This window comes from Uloborus diversus, chromosome 9, assembly GCF_026930045.1.
Source record: "Uloborus diversus isolate 005 chromosome 9, Udiv.v.3.1, whole genome shotgun sequence".
Lineage (NCBI taxonomy): Eukaryota > Metazoa > Arthropoda > Arachnida > Araneae > Uloboridae > Uloborus > Uloborus diversus.
Window position 1 is genome coordinate 90,811,396 of NC_072739.1, and position 19,282 is coordinate 90,830,677.

Consider the following 19,282-nt stretch of genomic DNA (forward strand, 5'->3'; position numbering starts at 1 on the left):
AAGAAAAGGTTTCATACTTACCTAGGTATTCAACGTTCAATTCGTGATGAGCTAGCTCATCATGCTCAAACGAGTCGCGGCAGAACAGCACTCTGGTTTTCTTGTTGGTTGGGGAAAATCCTCCGAGAGCAATAACTATGGGGTCCCTCAGCAGTGTATCAAAGTCAGGACTTCCTTCCAATCTCTTCAACATGCAGCGATATCGGCAGTATGATGCGTACGAGAAAATTACTACCCTGGTTCCTTTGGGCTGATCAAGCTCAACTGGAAAAAAATAAATAAATAAAATTTTAATAATATTTATTCACTCCCTTTCAATTAGAATTAAAGTAAAACAAAAGTAGTGGAGTAAGTGATGACGAGAGAATTGGGTTGTTTTCGAAATTTTGAAAATATATTTTTTTGAAAGAGCATGCTTAAAAAAATAGGAGTTAACCATTTTTTAAATGATTTGACAAAGTTTAATATTTTTTAACAATTACTTTAATCGGTGCGCAGATTGAAATTCATTTTTTACGCTACTGCATATGACATCACAAGTGATGAAATGCCATCCACTGATGCCATTAGCGCACAGCGCAAATTATCATGTCCTAGTAACGCGGTTGACAGCGTAAACATTTAGCGCACCAAAGTACATCACTTGTGACGTCATAAGACATGCCTTATTTTCAAAATCGGACATTTAAAAAAATTAGAAACTATTGGGAAAATAAGTTTTCTTTTGACTCCATGCTATTATTATCATTATTTTTATTATCATCATTATTTGCTTATTCTATCAATTTCAGAGACTAAAAGTAGTACTTTTGACTGATGTAAATAACCCCATTTGTCAGAAGTCAAATTATGAAAATTTGGATCAACTGAACAAGGATGAAAAATAAATTCGAGGGTCTTCTGACCAAGTTGATTCAAATTAAACTAATATTAAAACAGAGAGATGGCTTGAATAAGTTTGAGAAACACAGATTGGAAAGTAAAATATTTATTAAAAAGTGTTTTATCTAAGTAAAAATTATCTATTAACGAACTTATTGAAAAATTTTATGGAGTAAGATCTCCTTAGTAGATTTCTCATTTTGCTCAGCAAAAGTCAAATAAGTAATGTTAGTATACAAAGGCTTTGGCAAAAATTGACAATACTAACTCTGTTATAAACAAAGGAGTGCTCTATAAGTGCTGCAAAAAGTGTCCCTAAGAGTGTGATGAGCCAAATAAGTGTTCCGGAAAGTGTTCTCAGAAATGCTTCGAAAGCTGTTCCAAAAAGTGTTTCAAAAAAGTGTTCTAAAAATGGGGACATGCGTCCATGTTTAAAAAGTGTCGGAAGATTTGCAGATCAAATAGAGACATATAAATATAGATGGATAAATCGATAGATAGATAGAAAATATATAAATATAAATAAATGGATAGAGAGATACAGTGGTATAAATTCAGTCTTTGAATATACAGCAGACTGTGAAATATCATTTAATGATAATTTTTTAAAATAAATTTGGCACTGGTATTGCACTGTAAAAAATATGTTTCTTCAAAGGAGGGAGGACGGGGATTTTTAACTTCCCTATAACCCCTTCGTTACGCCACTGGTAGTATCTTGTCACATCGATGACATGAAACTCAAACAAAACAAATTACAGTAACAACTTTAAAAAGAGCAGGATTCCTGCTTTATGTCTCCACTTATTAGAACTCATTTATCAATGTCAAGGCTCCTCTCTCATCCTTTCTATCAACCAGGAGCACTTGATGCCGTGCCCTTAAAATTCACAACTCATTTAGGCAACCTCTACATCGTCAGCAGGTTCAGCAGACGATTTTTTTTCAAAAATAAAATCCCTCCCATTTATTCATCGACCTAAGGACTGCTAAATCATTTCTTTATTTAATTTTCTTGGAACAAGATTTACTTTTGCTTAAATAAATTTCGATTCATCAAATAGAAACTGGCTGGAGAAACAGATGTTAAATAATTCGGACCGCCGACACAGCGGCGTAATCGATTCTTTGCAAACGAAATGCTACCGCTCTGGGTTGGGGGGAAAGGGAAAAGTGTAGGGAAAATAATTAATTATTCATGAGGTGCAGCGTTCTTTTTAAACAAAATATCACCGAAGAAAAGAAATTTATAGTTTCTGGGCGCAAGAATTTTGCGTAAAATTTTTAAATTTATCATAAAAATTGAATTAATGTCGCGGGGTTTTTCTTCTTGAAGCTGGAGGATTGATGAATTGTATAAATACAAGAATTATGGCAGTTTTTCCAAGCCCCCTTCCCATTTTTTTTTCTTTCTTCTCACTATCGAGCTTTAAACGGCGATTAAATAATAATACTTAAATAGTTTTTTAAGTTAATGCTTTATTTGTAAAACATTATTGTCTTCTTTTTTTTTTAAATATAGAATAACATGTTTACTCAATAAAGTAATAATAATTATTGCACTAATGCGTGTTTGAGCAAAAACCTTTTATTTCGTTAAGCATAAAAACATATCATCCCTTTTAATGAAACAAATATTTTAACTTCCTTGCTTAATGATTTTTCCTTCTTTTTTTCCTTTCTTTTTTGTTATTTATTTATCGATTTCTTATGCATAGCATTTGTGCCTTGAAACATTTTCCTTGATAAAAGTTGCAGCAGCATGATTTTATACTAATTTTTTTGGCAAATATGATTCAACGTCATATTTAACTGTTGCATTTTTATTCTTAAATTTTAGTTAACCTAGGTAACAAAATTATAACTGTGTGCGTTATAAGGGGAAATACTGGCACTTTTTTTTTCATAATTTGATACGTTGTCGTTGTCTATACCTGCAATCCTCGACCGGTGGCCAGAGATTTTTCCTTAGTAAAGGCTTCTATCATCATGCATGTTTTTAGTACAAATAATATGCTGAACAATTACTTTTCTTAACTATATTATTCATTGTGCAAAAGAAAAACTCCAAATCTTTATTTTGTTCGAGCAGTAATTTTGGGGTAAAAACAATTTTGCAAGAGTCTGACAACCTGCAACACACACAGAAAGAGGGATCTAAGTAGTTTTACCAGTTGAAGTTAAGATTGTAGAATGCAGTGTAGTTAAATTCAGGGCAACACATTTTAAAAATGCTAAATTAATTTATAAAAATAAAATCAACTGATTTTTAATCAATGATTTTGTTTAAAAATCACTTGATTCAAATTAATTGATTTAAACCAACAAACCCTGCTTTGAAAGTAGCTCAATCCAAATCATACTTTTCTATAAATAATTAGACAATATTGTTAATTAAAAAAAAAAAGAGTTCATGCACTGAATGTTTTCCAAACGAAAAAACTCTGTCGTAAAAATGTAAATGAGCAGAGTGGGAAATGTTTTCTTTCTTTCTTTCTTTTCTTTTTTTTTTTTTCGTCTCTCCTTTGAAAAATGTTTTTGAAAAAAAGGGACTGAGTTCGTTTTGATACTAAACGCTTCAAGTGTACATTCATTTTTTTTCTCTCATCCCTTCCCAACTGCTTTCTTTTATGCTTGTTTGTTTGTTTGTTTTTTTCCGACAGAACGCTCAAGGAAAACATTTTTGACTCATACTTATTATTCAACTCAAATTAATACGCGTAGAAGTAAAATACAGTTCAAAGTGAGCGAAAAATAGTGCTTTTATCATCATGCCCTTAATTAAAACCATTCTATTAATTTTCCTCTGCTCGTTTTCTATGCAGCAGAGTTAATTAAAATATAGGAACTAGTGCAGCTGCAAATGAAGTTAGGTATTATCGAATATCATTTTCTACTATTAATTATCCATGCTACAACTAGATTTTGTAATTCATATCATCCTGATTAAAACGCAATTTAGAGCTTCAAAGAAATTAAGTTTATTTTTGTACCTTAAAACAGCAATAATAAAGGAAGGGAGTGAGTGAGTTCGTATATTAAATATGTTTTCATTAAAAATTAATTCAAGTGAATAAATGAAGAAATTCAGAGAATGCATAGATGTTCAAATAAATCTCATTCACCACCTTCATATAAATATTTAGCTTTTGCCTCGAGGCTAGTTGCAGCTTTCCAGGTGAAAAAAAGAAAAAATAATAATTATGCTTGCTATTATTAATATTATTATTATCATTCCCCCACCCCTTCTGTTTTTGCAAAACAAACACCTTCCTAAACCTGCAGTGAGCAATATTTCCCTTAATCTGCTCTTTGTCTTCCTTCTACCAATGAAAGAAAACTTGGAAAGAAAATCTAACAATATATGTTTTAAATTCAGAACAAAAATTCATAAAACGCACATAGCATCTAGTTTTATCTTCAATTGAAAGGTATTTGTTTTTAATTCCAACTCATTTCACTAATAAATGAGTCATTTATCTAAATCCTAACTGTCTCCCTATTTTTATCCAGCAACCATGCACATCGTTTCACCCACTGTAAAACGGTTTTCTTTCTTTATTCGGAAGTCCTCGCGGAAAAATCTTCTAAGGGTGGTATTGGCCCACATTGAGCTACCTGGTCAACTGTGATGATGATAACGATGGTTTTTAATTATTTAAAGAACGACAACCAGAAAGTCTTGATTTTTAAACTAAGAAACCCCGTTAAAAAGTCGATGTTTTTTTTTTTTTTTTTTTTTTGTCGAAATATAGCTTTTTACTGTTTTAGATGATCAAAAGCGATAGTGAATAGAAGCAATTGAAATGTAATGCTGCTTTTGTTTTTTATTCCATCTCATTTCATTAAGAATAACAATTGAGTCATTTATCTAAATATCAGGGGTCGGAGCGGTGATTTCAAAAAAATTAGGACACATTTTGATAAAATTTTAGGACATTTTTAGGACAACAAAAATCAAGTTTTTTTTTAAAACTTAAATGCAATTTATACGCTTAATTTTCGTAGTGGATGATAAAACGTTTCAAATTCAATCTTGAAAACTACAATAAAATGCATTCAATCTTTTATTTTTCAACACACTGACACATTATGAAGTAGAAGTATATACCGCATACCAGTGTTGGGCATTAATCAACTAAATCCTCTATCGACTAAAGTAATCTGACTCCCATTTAGTTCAGACTAATATTTTAAAAATTTAATTCAATTGCAGACGAAGATTAACGTTAGTTTAAACTAACTCGTTAGTTGACTAAAAAAACTAATTTAGTTCAGATTGATTTAGTTCAGATTAAAGTAATCAGATTGAATTTAGTCAAACTAATTTAATCAGATTGATTTAGTCAACTAAAGTAATCAGATTAAATTTCGTCAGATTAAAATTTATACTAAATCTAATCAGACTGAAATAAATCTACTGTTAAAACTACAGATTGCGCTTGGATTCCTTAAGGGGTTCCTTTCTCTTCTCCCCCCCCCCAATAAATATTAAGAAGCTCCTAATGTGTTACGGGGGGGACATTGGGGGTTGGGGGGCTGCCCCCCTTACCGATTTAAGACCTTTAAAAATCAATAATTTTTAAAAACACCCCCTTTGGACTGACGCAGTTTGCGACATGACCCACACTACCCCCCCCCCCATTTGGTACACAATACTGCTTTTGGTCTTCCTTATCTTTATCTTCTTTATCTTTACTAATAATAAAGCTGAAAGTCTCTCTGTCGGGAGGATGTCTGTAGGATGTCTGGATCTCTGTGACGCGCATAGCGCCTAGACCGTTCGGCCGATTTTCATTGAATTTGGCACAAAGTTAGTTTGTAGCATGGGGGTGTGCACCTCGAAGCGATTTTTCGAAAATTCGATTTTATAAATTTTCTATTAAAATTTTAAGCCCTTTACACATAATCTCTACTAATAATAAAGCTGAAATTCTCTCTGTCCGGAGGATGTCTGGATGTCTGTAGGATGTCTGGATCTCTGTGACGCGCATAGCGCCTAGACCGTTCGGCCGATTTTCATGAAATTTGGCCCAAAGTTAGTTTGTTGCATAGTGGTGTGCACCTCGAAGCGATTTTTCGAAAATTCGATTTTGTTCTTTTTCTATTCCAATTTTAAGCCCATTTTTCACAGAAATTTAATGAAATGGGAAAGAATTTGTTCTGAAAATTATCTTTCTTTATCTTTCTTTTCTTTACTTCTTTATCTTTCTCCTTTTCCTTTCTTTTTAAGCAACAAACCTGAAAGTCTCTCTGTATGAATGTTTGGATCTCTGTGACGCGCATAGCGCCTAGACCGTTCAGCCAATTTTCATGAAATTTGACACACAATTAGTTTGAAGCATGGGGGTGTGCACCTCGAAGCGATTTTTCGAAAATTCGATTTTATTAATTTTCTATTAAAATTTTAAGCCCTTTTTTCACATAATCTTTACTAATGATAAAGCTGAAAGTCTCTTTGTCTGGAGGATGTTTGGATGTCTGAATCTCTGTGACGCGCATAGCGCTGAGACTATTCGGCCGATTTTCATGAAATTTGGCAAAGTTAGTTTGTATCATGGGGGTGTGCACCTCGAAGCGATTTTTCGAAAATTCGATGTGGTTCTTTTTCTATTCCGATTTTAGGAACAAAATTATCATAAGATGGACGAGATTACCATAACGTGGAACCATAACATGGGCATAAGCCAATTGGCGATAAAATTCACCATACATTATTTGTAAATATGCAGGCGGACCAAAAGACCTTTTAATTTTCTATTACGGGCAAAGCCGTGCGGGTACCACTAGTACTGGAAGAAAGGCTTGATTTTTTTCATATCCAGATAGCCGATGCCTATTCCCTATTGCAGTTACTTATATGAGGGGATGCCCCCCCCCCTCTCAAAAAGAAATTCACTCCACTCAAATTATGGGGGGTGGTTAAAAACGCGAAAATTTTCCAAAAACAAACCTTAAAATTTTGAAGTCTGCGCCACCCACCCCACTAACACCCCCCCCCCCCCCCGCTGTAGGCCACACCGCTTCTGATCTTATTCGAATAAAATGCTTGAATTTTTTATCCAGATGGCCGATGCTTGTTCTGTTCCAAAGTAACTTATTTAAGGGGATACCCCCCTTAGATTGAACCCCCCTCAAATTACGGGGGAAGGGGGCTCCCCCAAAAAAACATAAGTACAATTTTTTTTTCAAAAACAAGCGCTAGAAATTTTAAGTTTGAACCAACCTCTCCACTGACCACGCCCCCCCCCCATAGACCACACTGCTTCTGATCTTCTTTACTAATAACAAAGCTGAATGTCTCTCTGTCCGGAGGATGTCTGGATGTCTGTAGGATATCTGTAGGATGTCTGTAGGATGTCTGTGACGCGCATAGCGTCTAAACCGTTCGGCCGATTTTCATGAAATTTGGCACGAAGTTAGTATGTAGCATGGGGTGTGCACCTCGAAGCGATTTTTCGAAAATTCGATGTGGTTCTTTTTTTATTCCAATTTTAAGAAAAAAAACTATCATAAATTACGAAATTATCATAACGTGTAACCGTAACATGAGTACAAGCCAATTGGCGAGATACGAAGTTATCATAACGTGTTACCGTAACATGAGTACAAGTCAATTGACGAGAAAATTCACAATACATTATTTGTAAATACAGGCGAACCAAAAGACCTTTTAATTTTTCGATTACGGGCGAAGCCGTGCGGGTACCACTAGTTACTAATAATAAAGCAGAAAGTCTCTCTGTCCGGAGGATTGGATGTCTGTGACGCGCATAGCGCCTAAACCGTTCGGCCGATTTTCATGAAATTTGGCACAAAGTTAGTATGTAGCACGGGGGTGTGCACCTCGAAGCGATTTTTCGAAAATTCGATGTGGTTCTTTTTTTATTCCAATTTTAAGAAAAAAAACTATCATAAATTACGAAATTATCCTAACGTGGAACCGTAACATGGGCACAAGCCAATTGGCGAGATACGAAATTATCATAACGTGGAACTGTAACGTCGGTACAAGCCAATTGGCAAGAAAATTCACCATACATTATTTGTAAATATACAGGCGAACCAAAAGACCTTTAATTTTTCTATTACGGGCGAAGCCGTGCGGGTGCCACTAGTATTGGAATAAAGTGCTTGAATTTTTTTTATCCAGACGGCTTATGCATGTTCTCTTTCAGAGTAACTTGCGTAAGGGGATACACCCTTTTAAATAGAAACCCCCACAAATTACGGGGGGTTCCCCCCACCCCCAAAAAACTCATTAAAACACGAAAATTTTTAAAAAACAAACCTTAAAAATTCGAAGTTTGCGCACGACGCCCCCACTACCCCCCCCCCCCCCCGGAGGTGACACTGCTTCTGATCTTATTAGAATAAAATGTTTGAATTTTTTTTATCCAGATGGCCAATGCCTGTTCTGTTTCAGAGTAACTTAAGTAAGGAGATACCTCCCTTAAATAGAAACTGCCCTCAAGTTATGGGGGGTGGGGGATTCTCCCCCCCAAAAACATTGTAAACGCTAAAATTTTTCAAAAACAAGCCCTAAAAATTTTACGCCACCCGCTATACTGACCACGCCCCCCCCCCCCCCCCCCCGGAGACCACACTGCTTCTGGTTTTATTGGAATAAAATGCTTGAATTTTTTAAATCCAGATGGCTGATGCATGGTCTGTTTCTGAGTAACTTACGTAAGGGGATACCCGTCCTTAAATAAGAAAGTCCCTCATATTCTGGGGGGCTCCCCCACCTTCAAAAACCTATTAAAAACACGAAACTTTTTCAAAAACAAGCCTTTCAAATTTGATGTCGGCGCCACGGACCCCATTAGTCTGGATCACCGGATAATCCGGCTCGATCGATTTGACCGATTTCCCTTTACATTTAAAGAGCGATCGTCAAAATTCCATAATAATTATTTATTTAACCCTCTCACGGGCAAGACCGTGTTATGTCGTTGATTGAGTTCCCTTTTCTTCGCAATGCAACTTAGAATCAATTTGTTTTACTCGATAGGGAAAAAAATTGAACTGTCACAGGAGAAGATTACAGACTTTGTAGATATGTTTACTGTTTATTTGTAATTCTATGTGTTTCCTTTTAAGGTGATTTTCAGTGAGTATGTTTTATTTTGTTTTGTTTTTTTCATTCTCCGGATTTTTGATATTCCGGAGTGGGTCGGATTCCAATTAATTCGAATTGTCGAGGTTCTACTGTAATGCCCCCCCCCCAAAAAAAAAAAAAAAAATTCAAAAAGATTATTACATTTTCTCATGGTTTCGATACTTTTTTTGTATTTTTCAAGCAAACGTTCAAAATATTCCCCGCGGTGTGTGGGGGGGGGGGGAGGGCGGGGTCCTGACCTTCACGACCCCTCTTTGTATCTGCAATTGACATACACTTGGACATAAAAATATACATCTGTACAACAATATGCTCGGGATAACAAGTTACACTTATATACTCGTATATAAACGTATTTACTTGTGTTTGCACGTACTTTGATGTACATACACGTGGCAAATACAAAATTAGTGTGTAAACGTATCTACTCCGATTAACACGTTTACGCACATACTCGTATATACACGCATAAACTCGTGTATGCATCATAAATATGTATTTTAACTTACAAATACAAATGTACGTCTGTATACGAGTATACTCGGGTTAAACATGTATCTACACGCATATTCTCGTCTGTACACGTACATACTCGAAAATACAAGTTTTTTTTCTTATATGCACGCATGAATATATATATACACGTTTAAAAGCTAATTTACCTCTGTACACGAGTACACTTGGGAGAACACGTATCTAAAGCATATTCTCGTGTGTACAAGTACACACTCGTATATACACGTATTTACTCGTGCAAAAATGCATAAATATGCATATACGCGTAGAAATACAAATGTACCATTGTACACGAGTATACTCAGATTAAACACGTATCTATACGTCTTTTCTCGTGTGGAATCGCACTTACTCGTTCGTACACGTATTTTCTTGTATATGCATGCATAAATATGTATATAAACGTTTAAATACAAATTTACCTTTGTACGCGAGTTTAGTCGGGTTAACACGTATCCATACACAAATTCTAGTATGTACACGAACATACTCGTGTATACAAGTATTTACTCGTGTTTGCACACATAAATAAGTATACAGGATGTATCAGTACAGCGTTTACATACTTTCAGGGCAGATACAGTGCACCTAGACGCGATAGTGACGATACAAAGCGTAAGACAGGGCACGATTAAGAGAAAAAAAAAAAAGGTTAAGTTTTTTAATACAGCAAAAATACTGGTAAGATTTGTCTGGTACATACAACAGATGTTGCTACGTAAACCGAAGCATCAGATGACGGTGCAGGCGCACACGTGGTTTTTGTTCCACCAGGAAGTCCGGGACCCGCCCGGTATTTTTGCTAAATTTCGATATTACGGGCGGGGTCGTAATTTCGAACACCTTCTTTGATGATGATCGTTGGCCCCTTAATTTTTTTTTTCCTTAGTTTTTTGCTGTACTAAAGATTCTGAACATGTTCTCTTCTCTTATTCGTGTTTTGTCTTTTTGGTGATTGGTGTTGTCACTACCGCGCCAGGAAAGTGTTTCCGACCATGCATTGCTATGTGTTTCCCCTCGTCTAGGTGTACTCTATCTGCCCTGAAAGTCTGTAAACGCTGTACTGATAAACATTGTGTACACTTAGAAGTTTGAATATAAATCCGTGCACTAATAGACTCGGGAAATACGTATTTATACGTAAAATTTCGTGTTTGCACTTACGAACTCGTATATACACGTATTTACTTCTGTTTGCACGTAGAGATACAAAATTCCTGTAGACACGAATATACTCAGGTTAACACGTACAGCTCCGTATATACACGTACACACTCGTATATACACGTACTTACTCGTATATACACGTACTAACTCGTGTATGCACGCATAAATATGTGTTTTAACCAAAACTACAAATGTACCTCTCTACTCGAGTATACTCGGGTTAAACACGTATCTATACGCATATTCTTGTGTGTGCACATACATACTCGTATATACTTGTATTTTCTCATGTATGCACGCATAAAAATGTATATGCAATCTTACATACAAATGTACCTCTACACACGAGTATACTCGGTGTAACATTTATCTATACGCATATTCTCGTGTAAATACAACGACCTCTACACACGAGTATACGCGGTGTAACATTTATCTATATGCATATACTCGTGTGAATACTTACACACTCGTATTCTCTTATATGAACTCATAAATATGTATATACAAAGCAAATTTCTCCGTACACGAGTATATTCGGAGTAACAAATATCTATACACATATTCTCTCGTGTGTTCACGTACATACTCGTTTATACACGCATTTATTTATGTATAAACGCACAAATATGCATATACACATAGAAATACAAATGTACCATTGTACACGAGTATACTCGGGCTAAAAAAAGAACCTAGACATCTATTCTTACTTGTACACGAACTTACTCGAATATACACGTATTTTCTCGTATATGCATGCATAAATATGTATATATACGTTTAAATACAAATTTACCTCTGTTCACGAGTATACTCGGATTAACACGTATCCATACGTATATTCCTTTGTGTACACGTATATACTCGTATATACATGTATTTACTCGTGTATGCACAAATAAATTTGTACATACACTTAGACATTAAACATATCTCCGTGCACGAATATACTCGGAATAACACGTATTTATACGTATAAACTCGTGTTTACAAATATGTATCGTATATACACATATTTACTTGTGTTCACACGTACTTGTAAAATTCCTGTATATACGAATATCGTCGAGTCAACACATATATACACGTATATGCACAAAAATACTCGTATATACACGAATAACTCGTGTATGCACGCATAAATATGTATTTTAACGTACAAGTACAAATTTACCTCTGTACACGAGTATACTCGGGTTAAACACGTATCTATACGCATATTCCCGTGCGTACATGAACTTACTCGTATATACTTGTATTTTCTCGTATATGCACGCATAAAAGTGCATGTACTAGATTAAATACGAATTCACCTCTGTGCACGAGTATACTCGGGTTAACGCGTATCTATATGCATATTCTCGTGTGTACTCGAACATACTTGTATATACACGTACTTTCTCGTATATGCACGCTTAAATATGTATATAAACGTAGAAATACAAATGTACCTCTTTACACGAGTATACTCGGGGTAACACATATCTATACGCATAGTCTCATGTGTACACGTATATACACGTATCTTCGCTTGTGTGCACGCTTAAATATGTATATACACAATTAAAAGCAAATTTACCTCTGTACACGAGTATACTCGGGGTAACACGTATCTATACGCATAATCGTGTGTACACGTACATACTCGTATATACACGTATTTTACTCGTTTATAAACGCATAAATATGCACATACACGTAGGAATACAAATGTGCCATGTTAAACGAGTATACTCGGGTTAAACACGTATCTATAAGCCTATTATCATTTGTGCACGTACTTACTCGTATATACACGTATTTTCTCGTATATGCCTGCATAAATATGTATATACACGTTTAAATAGAAATTTACCTCTGTACACGAGTATACTCTGGGTAACACGTATGTATAAGTATATTCTCGTGTGTACATGAACATACTTGTATATACACGTACCTTCTCGTATATGCACGCTTAAATATGTATATAAACGTAGAAATACACATGTACCTCTTTACACGAGTATACTCGGAGTAACACGTATCTATACGCATATTCTCATGTGTACACGTATATACACGTATCTTAGCTTGTGTGCACGCATAAATATGTATATACACAATTAAAAGCAAATTTACCTCTGTACACGAGTATACTCGGGGTAACACGTATCTATACGCATAATCGTGTGTACACGTACATACTCGTATATACACGTATTTTACTCGTTTATAAACGCATAAATATGCACATACACGTAGAAATACAAATGTGCCATGTTACACGAGTATACTCGGGTTAAACACGTATCTATAAGCCTATTATCATTTGTGCACGTACTTACTCGTATATACACGTATTTTCTCGTATATGCCTGCATAAATATGTATATACACGTTTAAATAGAAATTTACCTCTGTACACGAGTATACTCGGGGGTAACACGTATGTATAAGTATATTCTCGTGTGTACATGAACATACTGGTATATACACGTACCTTCTCGTATATGCACGCTTAAATATGTATATAAAACGTAGAAATACACATGTACCTCTTTACACGAGTATACTCGGAGTAACAGGTATCTATACGCATATTCTCATGTGTACACGTATATACACGTATCTTAGCTTGTGTGTACGCATAAATATGTATATACACAATTAAAAGCAAATTTACCTCTGTACACGAGTATTCTCGGGGTAACACGTATCTATACGCATAATCGTGTGTGCACGTACATACTCGTATATACACGTATTTACTCGCTTATAAACGCATAAATATGCACATACACGTAGAAATACAAATGTGCCGTCTTACACGAGTATACTCGGGTTAAACACGTATCTATAAGCCTATGGTCGTGTGTGCACGTACTTACTCGTATATACACGTATTTTCTCGTATATGCCTGCATAAATATGTATATACACGTTTAAATAGAAATGTACCTCTTTACACGAGTAAATTCGGGGTAACACATATCTATGAGCATATTCTCGTGTGTGCACGAACATACTTGTATATACACGTACTTTCTCGTATACGCACACTGGAATATGACGTAGAAATACAAATGTACCATTTTACACGAGTATACTCGGGGTAACACGTATCTAGACGCATATTCTTATGTGTACACGTACATACTCTTATATACACGTACATACTCGTATATACACGTATTTACTGGTGTATGCACACATAAATATGTATATTTACTTAAAATTTCAAATATACCTCCGTACACGAACATACGCGGGGTAACACGTTTATATACGTATATACCCGCACGTAGTCGTATGTACACGCATTAACTCGTGTATGCTTGCATAAATATATATATACACGTAGAAATACAAATGTGCCTCTGTTCATGTGATATTTATATTTTACAAATTTAATCTGAATTAAAAAAGTAATCAAATCAATTTGATTACTTTTAATCTGATTACTTTTAGTTTGATTAAATTCAATCTGATTAATTTAATCTGAACTAAATCAATCTGAACTAAATTAGTTTTTTTAGTCAACTAACGAGTTAGTTTAAACTAACGTTAATCTTCGTCTGCAATTGAATTAAATTTTTAAAATATTAGTCTGAACTAAATGGGAGTCAGATTACTTTAGTCAACTAATCAATCAATTACAAATTTAGTTGATTTTTTTAGTTGATGCCCAACACTGCCGCATACCAATAAGTCTGAGCACGGATTGTATGGAAAGCCAGAAATGGACAAATCTATTATTTTTATCGATGTCAGCTTTTGCAGAAGCAGAGTCTCATTCAAATGAGCGGAATACGCACATCGAATTTTTACTTTTCCCCCTCATTCAGACAGATTCGTCTCATCTGGACGTTTGAAAATTCCATACAATCCGTGGTTGGACAGTACGTCCGATTGCTACTTTACTTGCCTTGTTGTTGTTTCATCAAAGTGAACTACAAAGAATGATGAAAAAACATCCTTAATAAGAAGTTATTTAAAGTGAGGTACAAGTCCAAAATTTATTATGGAGGTATGCTACCATAAGGTATTGTTTGGGACACAATATTTTCCTCTTCATGAAGTTTTAGCTGTAAAAATACATAATGCTTAATCGCCTATGACAGATTCTTTCTTTCGTCGTTCGGTTTCCCCTCCCTTCTTGACATACACTTCGTATACACTCACGGCCAAACATGTCAAGAACACATTATTCATGTCTATTACACATTCACGTCACTCTAAACGTTAGTTCTAAAGTAGAGACGGGAGGGGGGGGGGTGCGAATAAACATAGCGTGCCCGCCAACCGTAAAACTAGATCTGAAAACGTCCTCTTTGTGCGAGCAGCACTGTTTGGTTTCGCAGAGTTTCAACTATTTCCTCCCCTCCCTGCATGAGAAGAGAACAAAAAAAAAAAAGGGGGGGGGGGGGGATCTGAAATGTGGACTGCATTTTTATGGTTGCCAGTTAATTCCGTATGCGTGGATTATTTTCACCATCATGACACCTGCCGTGAATGTTCAGTGAAAGAGTGAATTAAGAAATTCGTTTGATATGATATAATTTTACCATCGTACCATTGTTGGGAAAAAAAAATAATAATGGGGAAATGGAAGATGTCTTTTTAAAAATAAACCCATGCCGATATCACGAAGAAGAATGTATTTTTTTAATTAAAAATAATAATAAGTTACTACCTGACACACTAATTATTAAATGATCTTTTATAAGATTGAAAAAAATACTTTAAAAATATATTTTTTAAAATAAAAGGTATGTATAAAAATATATTTCAGCGTGTCATCGTTTAACCTGCAAGACCTCTATTTTCACAATCTAGTCTGGCGCAGCGAGAGGGGGGGGGGGGGGGGGGGGGGGTTAGGGGTGAACATACCTCCCAGAGCTATTGGTTTTAACATAAATGCAAATTCTAATACAGTAGTTTATGCACATGAAATGGCTGTTTTGATTTTAAAAAAAAAACCCTTTAAAAGGTATTTTTTTAAATCAAAAAATCCCCTTCAGAAGGTGATTTTTGATCGAAAAACCCCTCCAGAAGGTATCCTTGGAAACGCTAGTGGTCTAGATGCATATTTCCAACGACAAAAATGGTCAAAATATGACGCTGGATACTGAGTTATGATATGAAAAGTTCAAAGCAAAAATATACGAAATCTAACTTTTTTTTAAATTTCCAAATCCCCTGCGTTGCATTTAGGGAAATCAAGAGCATGAAAAAACAATTCTATCACAAAGTCGACATTTGTACAACCAACATTCACCGAGATATGAAACGCAGTGCTTCATGACTTACACTACTTTACACTCACAATCAATAAATAACACCTTTTGAGGGAATATATAGCTGCTAACAAAAGTTAAAAATTATATGTATGCATCTGGAGAGTTTTTTCTTCAAATTGTACGAGCTTTTGTAGTGTGTTTTTACGTATGATAGCACAGCACTTGCATTTATTTTTCAACAGCAATGAAAGCTATATAACTATTTTGATTTTTTACTTCTACAACTTGTCATTCGTACACTGTATTTTTTTAATTTTAAAATTTTCGATTTTAGGATCGTATACTTTTCAAAGAATGAGGCGTCGATTTTGCTTGTTAATTAGCTTGCTTTATTTGAGTTCCAACAATTGATAATGCAGTAAATTCATAATGAATTGAAAAAAAAAATGTATCGCATCAAACTAAACAGTTAGTAAAGAAAGCATTTCTTTTCTTTTGTCGTTTTATTATTCGTTCTTTTATTTCGTTCACTGTTCAATAACAGTAAAATAAAAACAAAGAAAAAATTGCTTTAACACTTTCCAACTAAATTACACAATTGAAGTAAAAACAATTGAACCACAAGTAAATTTACAAAACAAAGAGAGAATTCATGAACACAAGTCATACGTTCTACTTCTAACGTTTGCTCAAAATGTTATTACAATTAAAGTAAGAACAGTTGATGCACTTGTATGTTCAGAAATTCAACATTTTCTCAATTTTTAAAGAGATATTTTTGTTTGTTTCTTTAAATTGAAAACATTTCCTGCATATAATAAGAAACAATGATATAAATCACAACAAATATTATAACTACATTCAAATGCAACAAAATTCGAAGCGCTGTAAGAATCGTCACGAGTCGAAGGAGAATGCTGCATTATTATAATAAAGCTTTTTATGTCCACTGCGATTACACTTAACCTCATTAACTGTGACCGTCAAGAAGTGTAAACAACGTTTCATTCATTAAACAAATGCACCCAGCGTTCATGAATAATACACCAGTTTGTTGCATTTTCCGCCGAAATATGTCATTAACGTTGATAAATTATCGTGCGATTTTATAAATATAGTTTTACAGGCAGGATCGCCAAACTACAGCGCCTCCTAATGGCCGTTTTCCTCGTTGCGTAAGTTAATCTCTTTCAGCAGGTTTGTTTGAAAATGAAAGTCTTTTCTTTTCAAGTATTATGCAAATATGAATGATGAACTGCGCTGAAGGAAGCGTATAGAGATTTTAAACTAATTCCTTGAAACATAAACGAGTATAATGAAGTTGAACACAAGTCGTAATTACATTTCTATTTTGAAGATACCAATTGAATTTCATTGCAGCTTTAACAAAAGAAGCTTTATTGTGTCAAAGAAACAAAGGAAGCTTTCGAGATGAATTTCTAGTTAATGATTTTGTCGTAATATGTTGAAGAGTTTCAGAAGAAGCTAGTTCGAATAAAGAAACTTTTTAAACAACCAAAGAGATTTTAATCTATCCAAATAATAAATTTCGATACATTTCTTGTCATGAGAAAAAAGGTGTTTTTCCCTCAAATAATACATACATTCAAAAATCAGGATGAGCAAATTTAGAAAAATGTCCTCTACTCAATAAAAGGACATTCTACGAAAAATCAAACATTTTGCCCCGCACGTGTTATCTCTATGTATCCTTTTAAAACGTGATTTATTAATTTTTGCATTTGAAATAACTCTATGCATAATTGTTTAGGTAAAAATATATTTATTTTGATATTACGTTTGAAACGAAATATTGAACCATCCCATGCGGGGCAAAATGTAATTTTTTGTGCAATGATCTACTACTTGTTTCTTTTTCAAACTAACACTAAAAATTAATTAGCAGGAAAGGAAAATATATATTGGAAAAAATTGCAACAATAGATTCGGAGGATATTTATCTAGAACTGAGGTGGTGTACAAAGTGTGTTCTGCACGTTAAAGTTTTACTAATATATAACAATTTAAAAAAAAATAATATTTTTTAAACAAATCACGGGTAAAGTAGGGGAAAGTGAGGCAAAGTGAAATGGTGAAACATTTACTCTGTTTTCGGCACCATCAATTTGATAATATCTGATCAAAACATATGATAACGCAAGCAATTTTCAAAAATTGATACTCATATTTTAATTTTTAGCTGCAAGTCAAAACATTTTATTATTATTATTATTATTATAAAATGATAAAGTTCCCGTTTTCAACATTTAAAATATTAATTGAAGCCTAGTAACTTTCGGTGCAGTGTTTATTTATTGAATATTAAACTTATTTGTGCTTAAAATGTTTTGTACAATTTTTCAAGTGCATGAGAGGATATAGTTCATTTCGTTTACATATTTAACCATTTTCTAAATCACTTATGTATTTATTTATTCATTCATTCACTTTTTTTTTCTTATTTATTTCCTCCATCACTTTTTCTCACATCATCAATAATTTATTCGTTTATTGTTTCATTATCTTTCATTTATTCATTAACTCTTTTATTTACTCATTCATCTGATCAAAAATATTTTTTATTATCAAATAGAAAATATTTCATAAGAAAGATATTTTATTTTTCACTTTGTCCCGTTAAAACAAGGTGAAATTTTTCCATGTTTTTCTTCTTTTTTTGAAAGTAGAAATTTACTGCCAGAAATAAAAATAATGTTTCAATGCAAGTTTTGTTAGTACATTGTTCTTTTTTTATGTACTGCAATTTTCAAAACTATTTTCCAATTTGTTCATTTTGAAGAAGGAAAGGTATCTTAAGTGTTTCACTTCGTCAAACATCCCTTTACTTTCGCTCGGTCAACAAATTTTTAAATTTCAGTTCTTATTAATTTGTGTATGAAAATGTAAGAAAAAATTTAGTTCAACTTGTCCATAAGTAACAGTGGAATCACACGAAAAAATATTTTGTGTCATTTCAAATTTAAGAAAAATTCCATGAAAGAAAGAGGGTTTTGCTTTTAAATTAAAAAATTTAGTTAAATGTACTAAAATGATAGGAAATGTAACAAGTTGTTCAGTATTATAGAAAATGAAGGATATGAAATGAGAGAAATAAAGGGGCAGGGAAATGTAGGGTAATAACTCTATTGGCAAAGAATATTTTAAAATATGTCGTTGATTTCTTAACACAGAAGAAATGTTATATGGCTAATTAATTCATCTTTTTTTAACACCATGGACAAATCAAATCATATGAAAAATTCAAGCAGGTAGCGTAATAGAGGTAAAAAATAATTTCAAAAATTAAACAACCAGGCTTTTTTTTTTCAATGCCCCACAAATTCTTTCTTTTCTTTCTTTTTGAACAGTT

At 33.9% G+C, this 19,282-nt stretch overlaps 1 protein-coding gene across 1 annotated transcript in view; it reads right to left on the minus strand.

Annotated features, from left to right (window-relative positions):
* Positions 1-19,282, minus strand: part of LOC129230112 (uncharacterized) — a 131,845-nt gene that overhangs the window by 16,223 nt on the left and 96,340 nt on the right. The window contains exon 4 of the mRNA XM_054864515.1: positions 22-264. Coding sequence (XP_054720490.1) covers positions 22-264 — 243 coding nt within the window. The remainder of the gene's footprint in view (positions 1-21; positions 265-19,282) is intronic.